The sequence below is a fragment of the Homalodisca vitripennis genome, unplaced genomic scaffold (genome assembly GCF_021130785.1).
Source record: "Homalodisca vitripennis isolate AUS2020 unplaced genomic scaffold, UT_GWSS_2.1 ScUCBcl_1758;HRSCAF=5789, whole genome shotgun sequence".
Classification (NCBI taxonomy): domain Eukaryota; kingdom Metazoa; phylum Arthropoda; class Insecta; order Hemiptera; family Cicadellidae; genus Homalodisca; species Homalodisca vitripennis.
Window position 1 is genome coordinate 44,241 of NW_025777914.1, and position 26,207 is coordinate 70,447.

Genomic DNA, 26,207 nt, shown 5'->3' on the forward strand with positions numbered 1-26,207 from the left:
TTCTTTAGGATTGTAATACATTTCCTTATTATTACAGTAAACTTTCTTAAAATCTTGATACATCTGATACATGATTCTGAAAAGACCTCCGGAAATGTTTAAATTTTGTAATTCATCTGGATAATAAGAACCGTTCAATTTTACTCTGATATTTTTTACATCCAAACTATCAAACTTTGAAGGATTTTTTTCTTGATTATTCTGTCTATCTGTTTGAAAACCGATGATAACGAACTTGGGATTGAAGATATTTCTATAAATATTTGTGATATCGAACGAATAAGTTGTTCCGGAAATACCTTTTTGTTCAATACATTGCCAATCTAGAAAATTAAACATAATGTTTTGACTTTTTGTAATTTCATCAATCAACCTAATTTTACTCGTGGTTTTATAATCAATCATTGGAACTCTAATAAAAAAATCTGTAATTGTTATTTTTCCATCAACAGGCATAACATTTCCAGTTGCAGTCTTCAGAATCACATCATCGTCTTCTGCTCTTATAAAACTTAGATAAAATCCTCCTTTATAGATCGGAATAGTAACATTTTCAAAAAATCCTAATCCAAAATGAGATAAATTTCCAGCTGCTTCAAAAACACCAAATTTAAAATCTGATTCAAAGCCATTAGAAGTTTGAGAAATAACATCACTTTTTGAATACGAAATAGTTCCTTTAATTGTGCTTAATTGGCCACAGTTTTCGACTTCTTCTATCAATTTATTGTGTTTTCTTACTTCAATCTTAGAAAATAAAAACGGTATAAAATTATCGATTAATCTAACATTATCAGTTCCAAGATATGCTTGACCATCTTGTTTTGTTAAAGTTCCAGAAATATAAAACTGGAAGTTAGACGAGCAAAAGTTATCTCCAAAATCAATATTAAACTCAGTTCTTTTATTCGGTTCATTCAAATGTTGTTTACTAATTGGATAGAAATTTTTAAACTCCGCCCTTTCAATATCACTAGCATATTTTCTGTAGTCCGCTATTTAATAAGAGAAAATTTAGAAATTTTAAACATCGTGTATCATTTTTTCATCGATCTAATGTACGTTTTTATAAGAAAAGATATAAATTTTAGTAAAATAATTAAAAAGATTAGAGTCATTTTTAATGATCTACTTCGTCATATTCAGGATTCTCTTCCTTAAATTTTGCGATCTCGGTCACATATTTCAATAAAATCTGCACAGGATAGTAACCGCTATCTATAATATTGTTCCAATCAACTGTATCTTTATTTTCATCCAAAAACTTTATACTCAAGTGTTGATAGAGACAAAGAACAGACATATGATCTTTTAATTGATAATGTATATTTTCTTGAATGAACTCTGATGATAAAGTTTGATATTTAGCAATGTTATACCAATTCAATTTGTTTACGTATAATCTCATCATATCTTCGGATAATTCATATTTTTGAGAAATGTCATCCCAATGTTCTTTTTTCAAATCTCTTTCGTGTTGCATGATAAAAAGATCGAAAGCACTGTAATGTCCCGCCATCTCTATTTATTAGGAAAAAATTTCAAAATCAAGTTTTTATAAATTGGCTCTTTTTTGCGTTACATTCAGCACATTTTCCAGAAATTCTCTTAACTCCATTGATGTTTGCATAGTATTTTATATCATTTGTTGCAGTTTTTTCTTTACATCTCACACAATATATGAGCGCCATTTATATAAGGAAAATTAGTCATCATAGCCGCCTAATCCATTAAATCTGTTATCAATGTTTTCAAAAGATTTATTAACATCTTCTTTAAATTTATTAAAGTTTTCTTCTAGTTTATTTACTTTATCGAGATATAAAGAGTATTGATCATCTATTCTTTTAAGTAATTCATTATTATGTGTTACATTCTCATTGAAACGTGTACCTAAATTTTCAAAAAAGTTTATTTTCTCATTGAAACGTGTATCAAAATTTTCCAGAATTTTGTTAATTACTTCACCAACTAATTCATTAACATTATTTTTATATGTATTAAAGTTTTCTTCTAGTTTATTTACTTTATCAAGTAATTCACCAACATCGTCTACTGATCTTTTACTTCTTTCATCAAGTTTTTCATAGACTTCTGTTGTAAAATCTTTAACATGCTGTTTATGATTCTCATAATTTTGTTTTAGTTCATTAAACATTTTAATAGGATCTTCTAATTGAATCATTACAACAACATCAAATGGATTAATTCCTTTACTAACACCGCTAATTCTTTTTCCTTTAAAATCTAAGGCATTTTTAACATTCGGATCATGTAAATCAACAATATCGATGTTTTCTGATAATTTTAGAGGTTTTAAAATTTGTTCTTTAACAACAACATCATGTTTGTCAATACCAGGTCGAACACCGACAATTCTTTTTTTATTAGCCAAACTAACATAATTCTTTTCAACTTTGATCGCTTCAGTAATTTTATCAGCTTTTTCGATATGAGACATTAAATTGGTAAATAATTTTTTTACACCATCATCAACTTCTTTTTCCAATGTTTTTATTTTATCAGCAACTTCATTTGAACTCATGAAATTTGCAAGTTTGTTATCATATTCTGCTTTAAAATCTTCAATCTCGACATCAAACATATCTGAATCTGGAAGGTTTTGTAATACATTTTCTAACTTGTTATCAAACTCATTTCTCAAACTATCAAAATTCAAACTATTATCTACATTTTGAATAATTTGTGTTCCAAATACGTCAAAAATATTTTGTGAATCCATATTTATTAAGTAATAATTTGTTAACAACTTCTTTAAAATCTTTACCAGTACTCAGTTCATTCAAAACACATAAATGACCACAAATTGGGGGATCTTTATAGTCTTGAATCTGAGAATCATTGTAGTAGACGCTTGATTTTTTCAAATATTTAATCAATTCTATAGGTGGTTTGTCCTCAATTCTTCCATACGAATCAAAATAACATGCATTCTTATCATTTTTATAATAACAAATCCAATGCGTTCCACTTCCCATAATCGAGTCTAAATTCACAATTCCACATTCAAATTTCTTAACTTTTTCAGGTAATGTATCTCTCATGAAGATTCCTCTAAAATGTTTAATATTTTTGCAGATTTCTTCCAATTCCCCGAATGTTAAAGGTTTAAATTTTTTTTTCAATGTTTGATTTCACGTAATTCAAAGTTTTTTCATCTAATCCAGATCCTGTAACATCTTCCAACTCTTTATCTAACCAATTTAAAATGTTTCGAACAATAGGAATCACATCCTTTTTAACGATTGGAGCAGCTTTACGAACATAAGGAACAACATTTTTAACAACTGGAATATTTTCTCCAAAATCTAATAAATCTTTCAAAAGTCCACCATTTTTGAGTTCTTTCAACTGATTATAAGAAAATTCTATTCTGGTTCCTTTATTGTTTTTCTTATGTTTTTCGAGTTTATTGTATTGTCTATTTGTTAAAAATATCTTATCTTCGCCATTTTTTAGTTGATCTATTTTAAATTGAATACTAACGGGTATTTTCTTCTTAAAAGCGGATTTTATTTTTTCTTTCAGATTTTTGCTGAAGTTTACGTTCACCTCCATTTATATAGTTAAAATTTCAAGTTCTCTTCGATTCCCATTCCTAGTTTTCTCTTCAAAAACATTGCTCCAGCTGTTGGAAGCGCAACAAATCTTTCACCTAAACTAGCATCTTTTGATAAAAATCTATCCATTGCCTTATCTTGCAAAACTTTATCTGCTATATGTCTGGAATTTGTGTCTCTATGTTTTGCATAAAAAATATCGTGTTCCATAGCAGCTTGATCTAATTTATTTATACCAGGATCTCCTCTTTTTAGTCTTTTTTCGAGTTTTGTGCCAGGCCCCAGATACTGATAAGTTGGTACGTGTAATTCAAAAGGTAAATTGTTGATAAAATCATTCAAAAGTCCACTACCTTCAATCATAGATGAACTTATTGCCGGCAAAACTCGTTTTAAATATTTAATTCCATCAGGTTTTTCAATCATTTCATCAAGTTTGTTCGAAATAAAATCTTTAATCGCTTTCTTTTCGTTCAAAAAATTGTTGTTTCCAGCCTTTTCTTGAGCATAAATATAATTAATAATTCCATCGAGTTTTGTCAAATCGTCGATATATCTGTATTCAATCTTATTATCACTGTATTTTCTCACACCTGATCCTTCGATTCTTTTTTCCCAAATTGGTTTAATCAAATTGAGATATTTTTTACCTTTACTTGACTTTGGTTTCTTAGTTGATGGATCATTATTTTTGTAAATTGAATCAGATTTCCATAAAATTTCAGTATACTTTTTCAAGTCTTCTTCAGAATATAAACCGTCTTTTGGAACATCAGTGCCTGTTAATAATCTCCATAAACCTTGAGTTCCTTCATATGTTTTTTCATTAATAATGATATCATTATGCTCAAAATTCATGGGCAAATTTCCAATCATAAAACTTTTCTTTTTTCTGTCCCAATACAAACCAAATTTATCATCCTTTGCTCTAGGAAGAAATTTTTTACCAATTTCACCAATTATTATATCCGTTGTTCCAGGACTTATTGGTTCAACTATGGTAGAGTCTTCAATGATTCGAGGTCTAAATGGTGTTGAAGATGGTAATTTTGGCAATTCAAACTCAGATTCTGGTATCGAAATATCAGCAAATTGTCGTACAACTGGAACCAAATTCATTAAATTTTGATTATCGCTTAAAACATTTTCAATTTTGCCCTCAACATTTTTTATTGCAGAAGTTACAGGTTGATTAATTTTTTGAATAAGTTCTTGTTCTTCTTCATCCATTCGAATCTGTTCTTTAAATTCTTTGATTAATTTCTTTTCTATTTGATCAAGTTTTTTTGCTTCTTCTGAAGTTACGTTCGCCATTTATTTAGGAAAATTTTGAAACGTAAACGTGGAACGTGGAAACGTGAACGTGGAACGTAAAACGTGAACGTGGAACGTGAAACACGAACGTGAAACACGAACGTGAAACACGAACGTGAAACGTAAACACGAACGTAAAACATGAACGTGAAACGTAAACACGAACGTGAAACATGAACGTGAAACATGAACGTGAAACATGAACGTGAACGTGGAACGTGAACGTGGAACGTGAACAGATTTACCGTTTTTCTGTTATTTTCATAATGTAAATAAAAAGTAAAGATAATATAAAAATAATTGTAACAAATATTTTATCAAGTAGATTTGTCAGACCACTGAGCAGCATTTATATTAGAAAATTTATTCAGATATTTACCATTTTTAGGCTTCAAAGTTAGATTAATAGTTAAAAATCCGTAGTCTTCCTTCCAAATTTTATCACATAACTCAATAAAGTGGTTAAAACTCATATCAGATCCCACATAATTGTTATAAATCTTTCTCGAATAGTGATCATCTTGCTTAAAAACACACAAAATATTCAGATTATTTCTTATAACTTGTTTATCAACCTATGAAAAGCATTGAGAAAGATAGATACAAGAGATATTTTTGTGACGGGACATTACGAAATATTCCTTAATAACGTCTTGATTTTCTAAAATACAATCATCAAAAACGATTAACGAATTGGGTTTACATTCGCTTAACGGAACTATGTCCTCGGAAGCATTATAAAAATGTGATATTTTTTTGTTTAAGTTTTTCTCAATATTTTCAAATCTTTCTTGTAATTTTTTATAGGCGTCTTGTTCTAAAGATTTACTAAAAACATACAAATTGGAATAAGGAATCAACCTATTGTAGATAAAATTCAATAATAAAGTTGTTTTTCCACATCCACTTGAACCAACAATTAACAATCTGATTGGTTGATCTTTCTTATTTTCTTCAAACGTTTGAAGTTTTATCTGATCTTTTTGCCTTAAAAATTTCTCCATTTAAATAGAAGATTTTCATCTTGAAGCAACGCTTGCGAAAATGAAGCTGTTCAAGTTGACTTCAGAAAGCTCTAAATTAGTTTTAAACTTGGAACATCCTATACACTTAGAGGAAGAATCAAATTATTTTATCGGTTTAAGCGGTTTTTATTCAGACAATTTTGTAATAAATATTAGTGAAAGTTCTCCTTATTGTATAGGATTTAGTGAGAAGAACATAACAAAATATTATGGTTTAAACAAAGGATATTATACTTTCGATCAAATAAAAAATTCCCTTAAAAATTATCTGAAAACATTCAAACAATCAGATAAATCTTTAAACTTCGACGAAAACAAGTTTGAAATGCAAAAAAATTATCTCTCTAATAAAATCCAAATAAAATCACCAGTAAGAATAATGTTTTCAGCAATTATTGTAGATTTATTAGGGTTTGTTCAAGAAACTATTGAGCCAAATCAGGTATATTTAGGAAATAAAACGCCAAAATTTAGACCGTTCGATGTAATTGAAGTGCACTGCAATCTCGTTGAACCTAGTTTTGAAAATCATACCGAACATTTACACAAAGAATCTGAAATTTTGTACACTTTTTTCCCAAATGTTGCTTATGGATCAAAAATCAGTGAAAAACCGAATGAAATCGATTATATTCCAATTAGAAAAAATATTAAAAGAATTCAAAAAATCGTTCTAACTATACAAGACTCTGAGGGAAATTTATTAAATAATGAGAGTAAAACAACAATATATTTAAGATTGAAAAAGGAATAAAAATGAGTTGATGATGATGACAAAATTCAATATTTTTACTTAAAAAACAAGGGGCTATTCGAATGGCCCCTTAACAATCTTCATCCTGACACTGTTTTTATCAATGAATCTGGCCTTCATTCTCAAAATAAAAATTACTAGTTAAATTTCTTTTCTATCTAAATGGAGTCAGTTGTAGACCTACTCAATAATCAACTTACATTCAATAATAAAGACATTTGCACGATTGTTGACGAAAATAATGAAATTTGGTTTAAGGCTAAAGATGTTGCAGAAATTTTACAATATGAAAATACTAGACAAGCTATCATAAATAATATTGATAATGACGAGAAAATAGCCTTTAAATATATAAATTACAAGAGTCTATGCCATAGACCCTTTCAAAATCTTCATCCTGACACTATTTTCATTAATGAATCTGGATTTTATTCTTTAATACTAAGATCTAATAAATTAGAAGCAAAAACCTTTCAAAAGTGGGTTACAAAAGAAGTTTTGCCAAGTATTCGTAAATTTGGTGAGTACAAACTTGAAAACAAGATTAAATATTTAGAGGACGAAGTTAAACACTTGCAAATTAAAGATGAAATAAAAACGGAAATAATCGCAAAACAAAGTGTAAAAATTGACTTAATGAAACCAGACCTTGTTTGTAAAGATTTTGCTAAGAAAAAACACCATGTTTTTGTATTAATTAAGAAGAATCACATGTGGGAATATCCTTATTACGTTATCAGAGCTCAAAAGAGAGAAATACCGAAAAGATTGAAAGAACTTGAAATTGATTACCCAGAAATGGAAATTTTATTAAGACATGGAGATCCAAATAGTATAAATCTCTACAACCAAATGAAAGAATCTTTGAATATTTTATACAACGGAAATCATTTTACTACAAATATGGCAGAATCTCGACTGATTTATAGAATATCTAAATTACACGATGAAAATGTTTCTAAATTTTACTAAAAACTCTCGATTTATTATATTTTGTTTGTAAATGTTTAGCATAACTAGGTAACCATCGTAGAATTTTTTTTTCATATTCACAAGGCATTTCGTTTTTATAACTTTCGCTGAAAATTTTTTTAGCACAATCTTTGCAAAAAAGCATCTTTTCTATCTTTACTATACTGCCAGTTATTAAATTCAGAAATATTTTTAATTTCTTTACAAAAGTAACACTTTTTCTCTTCTAAAGTTAATTTGTTCATTTTATCATATAATTCCTTACAATAACAGTCTTTTCTATTCTCTTCTTGACACTTTGTACATTTCTTTTGAGACTCCATTTATATAGAAAAAATTATTACACGATGAAAATGTTACTAAATTTTATTAAAAACTCTTAACTTATGATATTTGGTTTGTAAATGTTTTTGATAATTATTTAACCATTTTATAGTTCTTCCACATTCACATTGAGTATCTTCATAATATAATCTATGAAGATTCTTCTTTACACAATCTTTACAATATGAGTCTTTCTTATCTCTACTATAGTGATCACTATTAAACTCTGAAATTTTTTTAGTTTCTTTACATTTAAGACATTCTTTATCTTCCAAAGTTAATTTTTCTATTTTATCATATAATTCTTTATGATATTCCCTTTCACAATCTTTGCAATTATAATGCATTCCATCTTTCCTATTTTTATCTTTATAAAATTCATTTAAATCTTTAAATTCTTTGCACTTTGTACATTTCTTTTGATGCGCCATTTATATATAGAAAATTTATATTACAGTTTTGACTTCTTCAATTCATATTCATAAAACTTTCCGGTTATTTCTTCATTATTTAAATCTTTTATACTATAAGTTACAGGATCTGTGTTATTAATTTGATAAATCACAAAGATTTCTCTTGACCAATTGTTCTTATATTTGTTCGAAAATGTTTGTTTTTTACTAACAATTCTTACATGATCATTGACTTTAAATTTAGTTTTCGTGTGAATTTCAGGTGGAACATACTTGAAAACGGTCTCTAATAACTCCTTTTCTGCATCCTTATCTACGTCTTTCGGTTTCATTTTGATTGTGCTGTGAACTGTATCGTTATAATTGTTTACGATTTTTTGAAGAATATCGATCCATTTAAAGTTTTTATTAATCTCAAAAATTACTTTCATTCTCTCATTTTGAGTTCTGTTATATCTCTCTACAATACTTGATTTCTCTTCGTTTTCAGTATGATAAATCTTAATGTTGTATTTCCTCAAAACATCGTTAAATTCTTTATTTTTAAACTCTAAACCCTTATCTGTATGAAGTAGGTTAGGAGGTTTGTGATTGATCCTTATGGCATCTTTTACTATATCTTCGAAAGCTTTTGAAATATCCTTGCCGTTTTTTCTTTTGATAGCTCTTGACCAAGCATATTTTGAGAAAGTATCAATAACATTTAACATATACTTAAATCCATCATTTTGATCTGAATAGTTAGACATTATAACTAAATCTGCTGCCCATAAATCGTCCATTCCTAATGTTATACTATAAGTTACAGGATCTGTGTTAAACTTTTTCTCTTTTTAAACTTTTTTCGTACTGGTGCATGAATTTCTCTAGCTTCAATCTCTATCTCATCTTTAGTCTTCAATTCTTGCTTAACAGGTTTTGGATTTGGATTCTTTATAAACTTACTCTTGTTTGTCTTACATTTTGAACATTTTGCAGCAATTCTATACAATCCATTTTGAGTTTGAACGATTTTTGAATCTATATTTTTCGTTTTCTTTTTACACTTGTGACAGTGAATTAAATCATCTTCCATTTACATATCAAAGTTTCCAAGTTTATTTAATTCGTCTAATATATCAGATTTTGCTTCATTTTTATAGCCATACGGTACTGTATCGATCTTATTTTCTAGGACAATTCTCTTATCATCTTTAGCGTTCAGTGCCAGCTTGTTTATGGTAACAGTGTACAACTCATGTTTATAACTTTTGATGACTGTCATCTCCCTAAATTCTTCTTTATCTTCGAACAAACATCTCTTCAAGTTTTCGATATTTATTGTTTTATTTACAACGCTTCTCTTAATTCCTTTACACCTAACTGGGTTTTTATCTAGATATTTGTACGAGTACATCTTAGACCTTAAACCACAAAATTCTTCTAAAACTTCGCTATTTAACTCATCTTTGAATTTCCCTATTACCTTCTTATTTTTAGTAGTGAAACATTCATGATCTTTTGGATAATCACTTGTATCAAAGTCATCTATATTTTCTTTAATAATTTTAAAAGGATCTCGTTTCAATTCTAGAAAATAACTGTCTGTATCCATGTAACACAGATTCAAATCTGGATCAAACTTCTTTAATTTGTTGTAATAAAACTCGTACATTAGCAATTTTGAGAGGTCGAGAACTGAAAATCCTATGTAAATCGGTTTGTTAAATTTAACCTTTTGTTTGTACATGTGACTCGCTATACAGTTGTCGTCAAAGATGTTAAAGCATTTGAAATTTGTTTTCTTAGCTTGTTTCATTGAAAATTCTTCATTTCCAAGCTTAATATCACATCTGTTTCTCACATTTTCCATAGATTTTCCAAAAACTGAGTTGTTCATCAGCTTATAAAAGTCCTTTTCAAAGTCGCTTGTAGCTTTGGTTCTCATGTTTGTGTTAAAATCAATGTATTCTTTCATAAAAGGCTTCTGATCGAATGCAATAACTCTATTCACATGTTTCAAAATCATACCTTGTTCCAAATAGAACTTCAAATTTCTCGAATGAACAACGTATTCAGTTTTATCCAGTAGAGTTGTGCAAAGTTTGTTTTTAAAATGTTCTGGAGCAAGAGGTAAATCCTTGTGATGTTCGTGTAAATTTGTTGGATATCCAAGATCGACTTCGAGAATATAGCCATAATCTTTGTCGCCAGTGAGTTCTAAAATTGTTTCTTGCCACTCTTCTTTTGTATACGTTTTAGGATCCATCCACTTGATATCACTAAACGGCAGTTTTTGCATAAGACCATACCCATAAAGGTTGTTTGCATCGAGATAGAGTAAATAGTTTTCGGGCTTTGTCTTATCAAAATCTTTTAAATATTTGTTATTTGCTTTCACATATCGTTTAATACACTGAGAAATGCCCCCGCGAATGCCTTTTTCAATCATCAAATACATATTATAATCGTTAATTAGCTGAAGCTCAATTTTCGTTAATTTTAACATTGCGTCCCATGCGAGACTGGGAGCTGTTAGATAGTGTGCCGGATCGAGTTTATAACAATTAAGGCAAATGTTTCTGAAATTTTCGAATATATCAGCAAGCAATAAAACATCTTGGATATTGTACAAATCAGAGTAATTTCCAAGATTTTTCTCTTTTAATTTGTTCCAAACATTTAAGTAGTGTTGAAAATCTTTCTCAGATATGCTCTCATCTGTCAAAAGTGAATAGAAATCTTGAATTCTCAATTCTTCTGTGTAATCAAGTTTTTCAATACTGTCGATAAATTCATAGGGAAATATTCCTTTTCCAGATAGAATTTTAAAAATCTCGTCGTCGTCATTTGGCTGTCTTTCTATTATCTCATTCAATATTCTTCCATCTTGTATAAAATGATTTGTATGTTTGAAGTCTTCTCTCTTTAGATTTTTAGCTAACTTTTCTATAGACGAGGCCATGAATCTGAACGTGTCTACAAACGAAAACTTGATGAATTTTCTTGGCTTATCACCTTCGAATTCATAGCCATATCCAGAATTTACAGAATAATTTATATATTTTTCATCGGTGTTTGCAATCAAATCAACATTTCCATATTGTTTAGCCAATTCTTTTATGTACAAATGAGTATCGTAATTTGACATATTGTGGCAGAAAACGGGAATATTCTGAGGAAATTTCAAATTTAGATTGCAACATGCATGAGCTGCGCCTCGAAACTTGCCGGTTAAATGACAATGATCTCTCACTTTATTATAACTCTTATCTTTCCAACTATCAGGAGTAAAACCATACTGAATTGACCCAACATCATAAGCAGACCATTCACAGATATGACAAACGTTTGAATTTTGATACGAAATTTCTTCTTCTTCTGTCAATTTCATAGGTTTCATGTTCTTAGAATTATATTTTTTCGCTATGTATTTCGATAATTTATTGAGTTCTTCAAACAATTTTGTCGGGACGTTTTTCAAATCTTCTTCATTTTTGGCACGATAACATATCGGTTTGTACATGCGATTGGTCACATTCGACACTAAATATAGAGTAAAACCATAAGGAATGTGCCTCTGAATCTTGGTTGTAGTCGATCTTTGTGGATTGTTTTTGCATGTCGGAATTTTTTCTAATATGCTCTCAAAGTCCATATAAATTACGTACGGATGGTTAAATTTCTTTTGATAATTAGTAAATTTAGTTGTTTGACCTGGAAATGGCATAATTGGCTTACAAACTTCATGATTTTTACAAATTTCTAAGTGATCTGTTAAATCTCCAGATTTGTAAAAATGGCTTAAACATCTTCTACACAAAAATTTTCTTTCTTTATGTTTAGACAACTGCGAAGAAACAAGCTTATTTAAATCGGTTATCAAAACATAATGAGATTTATCATCTTGTTTAACATACAATAAATCAATGTTTGTTTCAGCGTCATATTTTTCAGAAATTTGTAACGGAACAATGTTAATATTTTCATCAAAACTGTAGACATTGATAGACATTGTTGGATACTTATACTTGGAATTGTAGCTTCGTTTTTCAAATATTTGTATATCTTTCAGAGACATTGGATACTCAAAACCTGAAAATATTTCGTCATTCACAAATTTTTCGTATTGCTTTACACGTTCACAGTCTCTTTCTGGTTTTTCAATAGCACATCTTATTGAGTAAATAAAGCAAAAATCATCTCTATTTTTTATATTTATACAAGCTTTTTTATCTTTGATATTCTTTGGTTTCTTTGAATTGTAGCTTCGTTTTTCAAATATTTGTATATCTTTCAGAGACATTGGATACTCAAAACCTGAAAATATTTCGTCATTCACAAATTTTTCGTATTGCTTTACACGTTCACAGTCTCTTTCTGGTTTTTCAATAGCACATCTTATTGAGTAAATAAAGCAAAAATCATCTCTATTTTTTATATTTATACAAGCTTTTTTATCTTTGATATTCTTTGGTAAATCGATGTATGATCCTGCATTCATCATTTCGTGTTTGTTAAGGCTCAAAACTAGTTGTTTACAACTTTTAAATGTCCATCCGGAACCTTTATTTGGATTATTCGTTTGTTCTCGATGTGTTAATTTATTAAATTGCTTAGTAATAAAGTCGTTTACGTCAAAGATTTCGTCTGCTTTGATAGTAAAATACATTAGACATGTTTGCGGTTCACCATTCACTAAAGTTCGTTCGTATTCACATTCCAAAGAGAGATAGCCCTTCATATTTTTAACATTTTCTTGAAATTTCTCGATTAAACTTTTAATTTCTGACCGCATAATTGAAAGATATTTGTAAATTGACATGGAATTGTCGTTCAAGTTTGTTAAAATGTATTGCTTGAAAAGACCGTGTATTGAGGATAAAACTTCTACATCAATGATATTTTCGGATTTTACTTTAAGAGTTTTATCAATTTCTTCGATCATTTCAGACTTGGTTTTATCGTTAGTACCGATAGCCAACTTTTCAGCTATTGAATGAAGTTTTTCATCATTAAATAGGTCGAGATTTTTCTTTTCAACTTTGAAATTTCTCTTTAATTCACGTAATTTCTCAATATTAAACATGTTTTCGTGATCGGCAATTTTATTTTCTCTAGCCCATTGTCTTAAATAATTTAGTTCATTATCGTAAATTTGCTTGTTTTTTTCGTGACTTTTAGAATTATAATGGCGATCATAGTTTTTTCTTAAAATTTCTTTTTTGCAGAACGGACATGATATTTTTTCGCGCTCCATTTAGATAGAAAAATTTATTTAACTAAATGGTGCTTGTAAACCAACGATTGCGCCTCTCACGGCGTGATATCACTACGGATATGACGCAGGCGAAGCGATTATCGTGATGGTCGGTCTGTAGTAGCACACCTCGACTGTCATTGAAGATTTTTCCTTTATTCGTAGCAGATTTGACAACATTTTACAAAGCACAGCTTAAGAAAGTAGAAGCAAACAGCTGTAGATTTGGTTAATTTTTCATTCCACAGAGTAGATAGTAATGTACCGATCGCTTTTGGAGACGAACGACTGTAGATTCGGTAAATTTTTCATTGAGATTTGCTGTGTTATTTCTCAGCTTCCTTTATGGTACATTGAACAGTATTTTACATTGCTTTTCGGTCGGCTCCGAAAGTGCGCCAGGAACCCCATATTATTATCTACTTATATATATATATATATATATATATATATATATATATATATATATATATATATTTAAACTAAATAATTTGAAGTGTTTCTCATTAAATGTAATGTTAATCTACGGCCAATAACTTCCAAAGGTAAGTTGGAGAAATTGATTTTGTAATGGGTACTGTAAAGATGAAATTGCTTTCAGATTAAAACGTATAAATACCAGAGTTTTAAATAACCACAGAGTAACCACTAGAGTTACAATAACAGGAACCACATTTTCATTTAGCTGGTTTATTTTGTAGTTTAGGCATATAGCTGGATGGACATATAGGCTTAAATGGCTATAGCCAATTTCAGCAAATTTCAGGGAGCGAAAACATTTTACAGAGAAATGTATATCATGTTTGTGGAATAGTTGATTTTAGTAAATTATGGAATGATATTAATAATCTATAGACAAATTTTGAATCTACAAAAATTACTAACAAAATTATCTTAAATTTAGTCCAAATAGAGGGGTGTTGGGGCTTGTAACAACCACAGTGGTAAAAACATTCGGGGCAAATTTCAACTTGAATGTGTTAAGCTGAAATCATATTCGTTGTCGACGCAAGCTCTTAGTTCAATTTCGTGTTTATTTGATTTTATATTTTATCTACAGCAGGTATTTAAGTCAGGTAGTTGTCATTGATTTTGTCATATTTCTATAATTATGTTTTTGGTTAAGTAATTATTAATTTATTTACTACAAATTAAGGACTCCACATTATAATATCTTGCTTTTGTCCTATTAATTTGAATATATTCCAATATCACAAAAAGATAACTGGATATGGTTATAATTTATATTTATGGCATTTTATGTATACTGAATTAGCTTTAGACTTTGAAAATTATATAATGTGTTTTTTATTCAAATTAGTTTTATTAAAGCTTAGTTTAAATGGGTAGATTTATCGTATTTGAATTTATTTGTTAATTTCATTTGCTTGAGTGTTGTTTTCTTTTGTTTTTCTAAGAAAGTTGGAGCCTCTACACAGGCAGTTCCTTGCCTTTTGAGGTCCTATTTTGTTTTCTTGAATTTTGTTTATTGATGTACCCTAGCTGTATTAAAATAAAAAAAGACATGTTTATATTTCTTTAATAAAAAGTAACATTGTTTTATTTTTATTCTCATGTCAATTGTGTCTACAACTAAGGAGCAATGTTTGTGTTTGTGCTTAAGGTATAAATGATGTTTATATAATTTTACTATTGTACATATTTTCAAGAAAATAAATAATTTTTCTATTCTATTCTAGATTATGACATTTTATTCGTTGTGCACCATCTCACATTTTGTAAAGTATCTTTGGAGTTATAAAGAAAGTTCAATATTAATATAATTAATTCGATATAATTTCTATGTTTTGCAGATATGTTCGGATATAAAACGACTCATTAATTCGGATATAAAACGACTCATTAATTCGGATATAAAACGACTCATTAATTCGTAAGATAATAGAAATCATAACCGTTCCGAACTGAGGTCGCTATGAGCCGCATGTACAGGGTTTGTCAGGAATGTTCGGGATTTATCGGTACTGCTCGGCTCTGCCCCCACTCTTTCTCTCCGCCTGTCACGATCACCCCATTGAACACAAACGGGAGGAGCTCGTCGATCCCCACCACTCCCTTTTAGGTGGTGTGATATTAGGTGCTATAAAACTCCAGCACGATCTTTAGGTGCCGTGCGACTCTCGGGCATTTTCTTAGGTGCTGTGAGATTAGGTACTATAATATTAGGTGCTATGAGAATCGGTGCTATTAGACGGTTAAATTTTAGGTGCTGTGAGATTAGGTGCTATTATATTAGGTGCTGTAAACCCCCACGATCCAAAAGTAATGCTACAAATTTGGTTTTTGTTAACTGAGAAATTTTTACATTGTATATTGTTATACTTTCCATTAGTTTATTCCTATTTTGTTTTGTGCAGAAAAAAATTAGTTTTGTTAAAGTTCGGTAATTAATTTGTACTAACACTAGTCGACTGTCTTGTTTAAGGTTCTCCCTTTTTTGTCGCAAATTTTATGTTTACAACAAATCGGAGCTAATTAATAAAGACGCTTCATGAATTTGAGGTCACTAGAAGAAACCTGAGAATCCAGGATTGCCAAGACCAAAATAAAACTGGCCAGGGTAAAGGAATATCAGATTGATAGTCTTGTACAGTTTTTTATCCCTTAACTCAAACACATCATCTTTCAACCATGTTTCATAAATTCAAAATTTTAAATCCGTATGGCAAAAATAATATAAAATTGTAAAAGATGGTGTAACTGATTGTTAAAGCAACGAAAATATCGACCATCCAGAGTTAATACTGTTTGAGACAACTGACCTTAATTTTAAAAAAATGTAACATTTATTATACTGCTGTCCATAAGAGTAGTCAACAAATATGACATTGTTTCTAATAGTTCGATTATACTGACCTGTTGTGACTGATACTCAAGGGTGATATATTGTTACGATGTCGGGAGTACTGCATACAATCTCTCTCTCACTCACTCCTCGTTGCTTTGTTTGGGGAATAACACTTTTCGTCAGCTTTTCTCATGAGGGCTTTGGACCTCCAACGGCAGCCTTAAAAATGTGTTTGTCTATCCTTCTTCACGAAGGAGCGTCATAGCCATTAACCTAATAAAAGCACACGATTAGTAAAATATTAATAACATAACAGCATAACATAACGTTGTGGAAAAACCCCAAACTTGGTCAAAATATGTACAAATAGTTACATTTGCCTACAACAAGTATGTAAACATTTCAACAGGCTACATACCGCACTACCTCATGTTTGGTTACGAAGCTAACTTACCATCTGATTGTATATATTTACAAGTTAATCCCGAAAAAATGGTGTTAGAAAATATATAAATTTTAGAGCAAATACGCAAAGATATGCCGACAATCATGAAAAAAGCCCAGGAAGCGCAAAAGAAATACTTTGACCGTGACAAAACTCATTTGGATTTAAACCCCGGCGATGAAGTCTTGGTCCATTTCCCGAAAGACCACACAAAAAATATAGTAAATTTCAAACACCATTTAGAGGGCCTTTCGTTGTCAAGAAAAAAATTAACGAAGTGTGGTAAAGTAGAAATTTACCACAGGGGAAGGTTAACAGAACAACCAATACATGTTGCTAGAATGAAATGATTCTATAAGAGAATATAAAACAATTATGAAGGGACTTGAGCAATAATAAAATATTCAAGAATAAAATATACAATATTTCTCATGTACATCACTGTGCACTCACTGCCTTGTAGTAAAATTTGAAGAGAGTGAAAAGTATCTTCGCAATACTTTCATAATATATGAGGGTAAAAAGCTACTACATAGTCACGCAAGAATCGCTTTAAGGAATAGATATTATACTCCAGGAGTTGAGAGACCGGTTAACTTGATTACGGTTTGAATGATTCATTATAACGTTATATAACCTTGAGAGCCACTGAAGTAAGTCTAACAGAAATAAAAATGTGTATTAAAATCTCGATGTTTTGTCGGAAAACGATAGAGAATAAAGACATAAAAGATTTACAAAATTAAAACACCTGACTGTGTATTTAATGTAAAGTTTAGTGTAATTTAATGGTTAAGTGATAGGTTACACCTACCAAAGATATTGGTATAGATTATCCCAAAACACAGGACACTAACACAGCACACACGACACGAGCAGAGCCTGTAGCCCACGGCAACCGTACTTAGACTGGCTAGTAAGACTTGACCGTGACTCTGGCATGTCTCCTAGGCAGATAAGTTTTCTGCTAACTCAACTAACTTCCCACGCTATACTACACCGACTGTGTTGTGACTATGACTAGGGGCCATTTCCTTGTACCAGCGGTCTGGGTCGCCAAGGGCCCTGGTGGTTCAGACAGCTTAGTATGCAAGTAATTTTTCCCACATACTCGTTTACTACAATAACATAGCGTACTCTAACTTGACACAACGTACATATTAGACTTACCTAAGGGATCTGTGTATACAGTATATATAGCCTAGTAATAAGGAAGATAAATTTTGATAAAGTGTACTACATATATCATATTTATTTAAGTTAGTAGATAACAATGTAAACCTAATATACCCTACAAGGACTCAATTTTCCTGAGATGCATCTCAAAGAAAGAGACATAGATGTTCTATATTATATAATCCTATGAAAAACAAATATTTCAATATATGACATGTAAATGACTTAAATGACATGTTTAAATATTAAATATCTAATATACCGTTGAAGGAAAGTAACATATATCTAAATAGCATGTATTATCACGGCAATATTGCTCATAAACAAACTATACAGCCTTCATTTGGCAACATATATTATGATCATAATAATGACTATGGACAATAAGCACAAAGAAGGGACATTACATATTCCTCAGAAACAAAAGTGCGTAGTATCGTTTTGTAATATAATAAAATTAACATAATATCGAACCTTATTTAAGAACACTAGAGATTAAGATGCTTAGTAAATATTATTACATAGAGCTTGGGAAATACGACACACCATCGAGAGGTCATTAAAATATTTCTGTAAATAAAAACCTTAGGCATAAATATGTATTAATTATAAAATATTAACCTAAAATGTATATGTAACTTGTAGATATTAAGTTTTAGAATTCTGACACCAAAAAGCCAACTACAACCTGAGAAACCAGTCTACAAGACACCAATCTGCAAGACACCAGTCTACAGCACTCTAACCGTCCCGACCACCCACGAGACAGATGAAGTCCTTACAGCACTTCCTACTACTACTACTGACAGAACTTCCCATGCCTCCTTTGACCACCTTTGCCAGCACATCAACCCACAACACAGGAGAACCCAATAAGCCTCTAGTACAAATCTTCACAGAAGCATACTTAACTCCAATGCCTCAGACACTACCTTGTACCAGTTCCATCCCTATATTATACAAAATTCCTTTCAACACACAGCAAAATTTACCTGAAAACGAACCCTCTCCAAATTCTGCCCTAAAAAACCTCAACAACTCCCAAACCTATTGCAAGACACAGAACAACCTTTCCACATTACAAACCCTCATACATCAACGAATGGTAGCAGAACACCTCCCGTTCATCCAAAGACAGCAACCAGATAGAAACAGAAGATCGCTCACGTTCGTCGGAGATTTCCTCGAATGGTGTTGTGACATTGCGACAGAACACCTAATACATGACTTGGCAGACAACAAGGAAGATGTCTACACAGCATTCTCAACACAACAACACTACCTACTCTCCGAGCTACCTGCGCATTCACCTGCTTCGTTCACAATCTACAAAAAAAACACCACTTCCAGACGACGACAACAACATAGTAAACAACACGGAACTCACTTTGTACATTATATTAGCCTGGACTTCTATATTAACACTACTTCTTTTTATAGCCCTCTACTTCATCCACATTAGCAACATCAAAATAAAATTCCTGAAGCCTACAGTACACCAACGTACCCAATGGATAACCTAAATTAGACAATAAGTACGATTCGTAGGTAGAATCGTCATTAAGCCAGGGGAATGTAAGACATACGTGGCTTAATGGATACGACTGACATATTGCTGTATTATAATTCGTTAAGTATCTTTGAGAGGTAAGTTGGTAAGAAGGGAATATTATGAAAATCAGTAAAATAAAATTCATGTACAGATAGTTGCTGGAAAGGAAGTCTTGTATTACAATTCGAGACAAACATCCTCCGGATGTAAGTGGATACGCACATCCGCCCAGACGCCGATGGTGAACAAACAGGACATGCTTGCATAAGCAGCGGAAATGCTTATATAAAAAAACCGTGCGACGATGTAAGGGGCAGCCATGCTGATATGAAAAATTGTTACTCACCAAAATTATGATGGAGAGATTTGGCATAGGCGTGGCCATTGGAGAGCTGGCGGGAGAATAACATCAAAAACTGAAGAACAAGGAAGAGAAGGGGCGGTCGAGGACGGGAAGTCGAAAAGCGAGGTTCGGGAGTGTTAGTGTTGGTGTTCGTGTGCGGAAAAATATCTCTAGGCGTAATAAGTGTGAAGTGGAATAAAATGTAAGTAATTTTAGGAACTTAGTATATATCAGGGTTCATTAATCATTTACAATTCCATATCTATTTAAATGTTCACAATTTCGAAAATGTAAATTCATGTAAATGTTTAGCTATTTTAAAAGAAAGTTTCTCACGTTAGTCCATGAACTCATAATTATTGCAACACTACAAAATTACTAGTAAATGTTATAATTAATTAAATTAAAAATAAATTGTAATGAATAATTTAATATTAAATATGTCTTCAAAGTATTAAGGTATTAAAATTTGTGCTTAATATGTCGGTTGACGCAATCAATTGTTAATTAAAATTTTTTATCAATTTAATGAGATGTTGTCACAAATAAAATATGTGTTGGTCCATTTGAGGGTATTGTACTGCCAATCTAACCTATTATTAAATCCTCTCACAGCAACCCTTGCTCATAATAAACTAAACCAAACTTAAAAACCTTACAAAATAAATTATGACTTCGTAACAATATAAAAAAAATTAAAACCCGGCTAGGTATGGTTTTGGTGAACACACTTTACTTTTTTATTTCTTGATATTAGCTATATATCATTTTATCTAATTATACCACCGATAAACACATTGTACACAACATCTTACTGTAAACATAACATGCGAATATAAACCATAAGAACAATTGTTTTGACATCTTTATATGATGGCATTGTTTATACATGAGTAATCAAGAACGTTCAACTATTTTATTTTGAACTATTTGAATTTAAGATATCTTTTTAAGCTACTTCAGATATATTACGCCTTTCATTTCAAATCTTTTACAATTAATTTTGTAAAGAATCATGTTTACTTAGAAATAAATTATGACTTGCTATCAATATAGAACAAATTTTTAATATCGACTCCTTGTTTCAAGAGGAGTTCCCTTTTACTTGTTTCCGGTCAACGTCTACCGGGGCAGCCGACGCCGTGAGGGGAAGAGTTGGGTTCAGCCAGGGAATCCACATGTGGGCAATTCACTGGCCTGCTCATATCCGTGGCTATCACCCTATGGTGGGTGTGGCTTCGAAAGATGCGGATCTACACGGCAACGGTATCAATGTAAGTTCTTCATGTCTACAGCACAGATTATGTGACTAAATTTAATTTTTAAATAGTTCTTAATTGTTTAATTGCATAAACTCATGTTATATTACCTATGCATACTTTTCCTTCACTTTTTCCAAGTGAAGAAATTAAATTAAATATTGTCAGTGCATATTTCCTGGGTTTTTTATCAGAATTACTACTCTTTTCATATCCTTTGAATGTTGAGTTAAACCTCATTGTTTGTTTCAGTCTATCGTGGGGAGTGACGACCAGTCCTGGGGATGGAACCTGAGCACCCTGAGACTACGTCACGACTGCAGCATGGACAGTGCCGACTATCCTGTTGTAGCACCTTTTGATGATTTTGAAGTGCCGGACAGTTTTGGTGGTAAGACCTTTAACCTGCTGTTAATTTAAAAAATTATAAACATATATTCATGGTACTTTTGTCCATAATATTTCATATCTCAAGCACAATTCTAATAAGTTTGTGAATGTCTTAGTTGTACTGGACATGTATAAGGGAACACTGGGTTTCCTCATCCGAGTTGGCGACAGAAGATATTACCTTGGAGATGCCTTCACCGGGCTGCGTGGGAAGGTGCTATTTCCCATCATCAGCACCAGCTCAGTGCCCTGCCAGGTCACCATCACTTACAACGGCGGCTTGGATTGTAAGTAAACCTTTTATTATTTATTTTCATAGGAGTTTTTCCCTCTCTCCTAAAAATTGCAAAAGTGCATCCAATTTTCAAGAAAGAAAACCCCTGTTCATTAAATAACTATCGGCCAGTCTCAATTTTGCCTGTACTGAGCAAAATATTTGAAAAAACTCTTTCTAACGAGAATGCTTTATTTCTTAAACAAAAACAACCAGCTTTCTGAACACCAATTTGGATTCAGGAAAAATAAATCGACGATAGACGCAGTGGTGAGTCTGGTTGATATGGTTGTAGAGGGTCTAGAACGTCAGGATCACACATTAAGTGTGTTCCTGGACCTTTCTAAAGCATTCGACTGCGTTGACCATGAAATACTGCTTGACACATTACATTCTCATGGCATCCGAGGTGTGCCGCTCTTATGGCTTAAATCATTTTTAAGTCAGAGAAGTCAAGTGGTTCAGATCTCAAACCAATTTTCTAAAACCAATTCAACTGAGTTATGGAGTCCCTCAGGGCTCTATACTCAGTCCAATCCTTTTCCTGATATACGTCAACGACGTACATTCATCGCTGCTGCATGGTAAAATTGTGCAGTATGCTGATGACACGACTCTCTGTTTCAGAGATAACACACAAGAAGGTTTGGAGCTACAATCCTTTGTAGATATCAACAATTGTGTGCAATATTTCAATAACCTCAACCTTCAAACGAATTCTTCGAAATCCAACGTGTTGAATTTCACACTGCGTCCAATGGACTCCCAATGTGGGTCAGCCGTCATGTTGGCAGATTCCTTATTGGAAGAAGTCTACTCCTCAAAATTCCTTGGAATACTCCTCGACCGAGGGTTGACATGGAATAATCACATTGACCATGTGTGCGCCAAACTGTCCTCAGGAATATATGTTTTGAGGTCCTTGGCCCGGTACTGCCCCAGTCAGGTATTGATTGCGGCATATTATGGGCTAATTCACTCTCACCTTTCCTATGGAGTGGTGTTGTGGGGGGCCTGTACAGGCAATAATTTCCTGAGGGTGTTCAAATTGCAAAAAAAAGCTATTCGTATCATCGCAAAGTTGAATTTCAGAGAGTCGTGCAGGACAGCATTCAAAACTTTGCAACTGTTGACTTTGCCCAGTCTCTACATTTTAGAAAACATCTTGGTTCTGTTTGTCTAAATGTGCCCTAACCAGGGGACGTGACATACACGGGTATGAGACTAGAGGCAGAGATAACTACCGTACTGGAAGACATAGAACGGTGGTTTATGAGCACTTACCTTCGCAGGCAGGTGTTCATTTCATCAACAGTTTGCCAAATTTTATTACAAACGCCCAAACGCCCAAGGCGTCAAAAGCTCGTCTTAAGCGCTTCCTGGTGTCATATGCATTCTACAGCGTTGACGAGTTTCTGGCGTTTAACTGGGAGACCGCCCAATTCGATGACTGACTCCAGCGCTGAAAGTGGGTTGAGATTGGCGATGGATGAATGAGACTGGAATGCATGAACATTATGTAAGTTTGGACGTGGTGGTAATGTGGTATGCGAGTTTTAAATTTATAATTAATTCTGACGTTTGCCATACAATGTGTAATTGTGACGAGCAATAAAAGATTTGATTTGATTTGATTTGATTTGATTTGATTCATGTTTCACAATATAAATTTAAAATATATGTAATATTCATTAGGTCTCTGAGAGATGTTTGGCTGAGGTGAATTTCAAAACTATGTGTTATTACATATCTAACGAAACGTGTTTGGTGTTTCAGCGGAACCCCGCTCCTTGATGGAGATTTGCAAGAAGTTCATCATGCAGGCTGTTGAAGATGACGATATTGACAAGATAGAAGAGCTGGTCTTGCCTCAAACAGTTATTAAGTATTTATTAGACGAGGACTAATGTAAGCTAAGTCCTTTTTCAGACTTGGTCGTGGTAGAATAATTAGGTAGCGCAGTAGTTGATAATTTTTGGACGTATTTAGTAAAACGCAATTTAAATTTTCTATTCTACTTTTTAATTTTAAATAAATGTTATTGATAAATAGAATTATTTTGCAATAATACCAATAGCATGTTTATATAAATACTTCGTCATACTTATAGTTTATTATGGTGGTGGATATTAATATACCTACACTTTTATATAAACATTTTATTTATCTTGCATGTTAGTTTAGATAGTTTGTTTTAGTTTGATTATTATTTGTATCTGTTAATAATATCTAACTAATGTCTTTTAGGTTAATGGCTATGACGCTCCTTCATTGAGAAGGATAGCCAAAACACATTTTTAAGGCTGCCGTTGGAGATCCAAAGCCCCCATGAGAAAAGCCGATGGGAAGTGTGACTCTGCAAACACTGCAGCGAGAGAGTGGTGGAGTATGTGGTACTCCCGACATCGTAGCAATACATCTGCCATTCTTGAACACAATGTGACGACATGTTAGTATAATATACTGACCATACATTAAGACTTCATATAATATACTGACCATTTTTCTTTATATTGAGAAGAATGTAATGTTGACTACACTTTGTTATGGAGAACAGCAAGACTATCTGGTAAAATGTAAAATCTTTCAAATTAATGAAAGTTTTCTAAAACAGAATAAATCTTACTCGTTCAAAATTTTCGCTGCTTTAACAATCGGCTACATGCAAAATAAATTGTATATGGTTTTTTCAATAAGGCTTTGATAAAGCTCACGGAAATACAAATACGTGGATTGTAGAAATATATGCAATAAATTTTGTTTGTTAAAATATTAAGCATCAAAAAATCTTAGCAAATCTTGATTTATAATATATATTTATATATGTTTAGTAACACAGAGTTTTATTGTGATTATGTTATATATTTTTTTGAAATTTAAAAGTACTCTATGGTAGAAAAATAGACGATAGTACTAAACGTCATGTAGAATAGTGTCCCTGGAAATTGTGTCTAAACAATAATAATGCGGCACATGCACTATAACTTGAAACGTGGATTAATCTTATTATAACCTTTATTATTATATTCAACTCTCACATTTGTTTCTTTAGAATGTATTTGTTGGGGTAATCAGATGATAAGTTGATGTCAGCAAGATGAGGAAAGCAGGTGAAACATAAGCAGGAGTATACATTAAGAATTATTTAATATCCATTAAAACAATATAAAACAAATCATCTAATATTTTCAATTAATTCAAAAGTGTTTTGTCGCGGCTTTTCCTTACGTCTATCAACTCACAGTACGTCGCGTAATGATCAGGAACACGATGTGATGGCCAGGAGCAGGACCAGGACTTACAAGGATGAGTTACCTTTATTATTTAGGAGTCATGTTCTCCTCTCACTATATCTTGTTGCCCAAAGCGGTTTACATCAAGTCTTAGTATATTAAATACGGCACAAAACACTGGAGCATTAAAAACATCAAACAAAATTTTAAGGATATGTTAGTTTTCTTGAGTTAGTTAAATTTCTTGTTTTTCTTAGCTTATTATAGTTAACTTAATCTACTGGTACGTTTTGCACAGAAACAGGCTAATTTGTGTTTTGTGTTGCTTTTTGTCGTCTCTGCACCCAAAGCGTATAGGGAGAATTAGTATACAATCATTTTCGACTGCATATTCTCCTAGTTCTTCCTTGAGTGGTGCTCTCACGTAGCTTATAAAGAATATATACCTGTCTATTAGAATTATTCTCTAACTTGTGTCTTTCAGCAATCTTTTTGACAATTAGAGCAGGATCAATATTAATAATGAGTTACAATTACTGTAACCTAGTTCGCAAAGGTCTAGAACGGTAGCTAGCTTATGTTTATTTGTAATAATTTAAATTACAGTGCCAAACTGTTCTCCACCAAATATATGGTCTATAAGTTTTAGTTACAGAAATTTACAACAAAGCTCTCTTCTATAATACAAGCGATAAGGAATAGTGAATCAAGTGATGCAGTAATAGAAATGCTTTCTTATATTCCAAAGTTTATTACATAAACTTTTGGCAGATTTTCTTGATTGTGGCAACAAGGTAAACTCTACATCGTAGTTGGAATTATAATTAACTTAAACCAGAACTGCTCATACACAGGCAAATCTTCCGACGAGACGTGCGAAGCCGTCGGAAACTGCTAGTAGTTGATAAAAGATATAAAGCCGTTTATGATAACCATTTCTCTATATTGTTTTGGGCTGATTTTAATCCTCTCTGTACCGAAAGCGTGCAGGGAGAATCTGTGTCTAAAGATATTCGAAGGAGGAAAACATCATACTTTACTTTTATAATTGTCTTTACTTAGGTGATAAAAATATAAAGCTGTTTACGAGAAGCATTTATCAAA

General features: G+C 31.7%; 1 protein-coding gene across 1 annotated transcript in view; it reads left to right on the plus strand.

Annotated features, from left to right (window-relative positions):
- The window catches only part of LOC124371664 (protein gustavus-like), a 49,104-nt gene extending 25,327 nt beyond the window's left edge, over positions 1-23,777 (plus strand). The window contains exons 4-7 of the mRNA XM_046830002.1: positions 21,037-21,221; positions 21,459-21,597; positions 21,713-21,883; positions 23,647-23,777. Of these exons, the coding sequence (XP_046685958.1) occupies positions 21,037-21,221; positions 21,459-21,597; positions 21,713-21,883; positions 23,647-23,777 (626 nt within the window). The remainder of the gene's footprint in view (positions 1-21,036; positions 21,222-21,458; positions 21,598-21,712; positions 21,884-23,646) is intronic.
- The last annotated feature ends 2,430 nt before the right edge of the window (positions 23,778-26,207 follow it).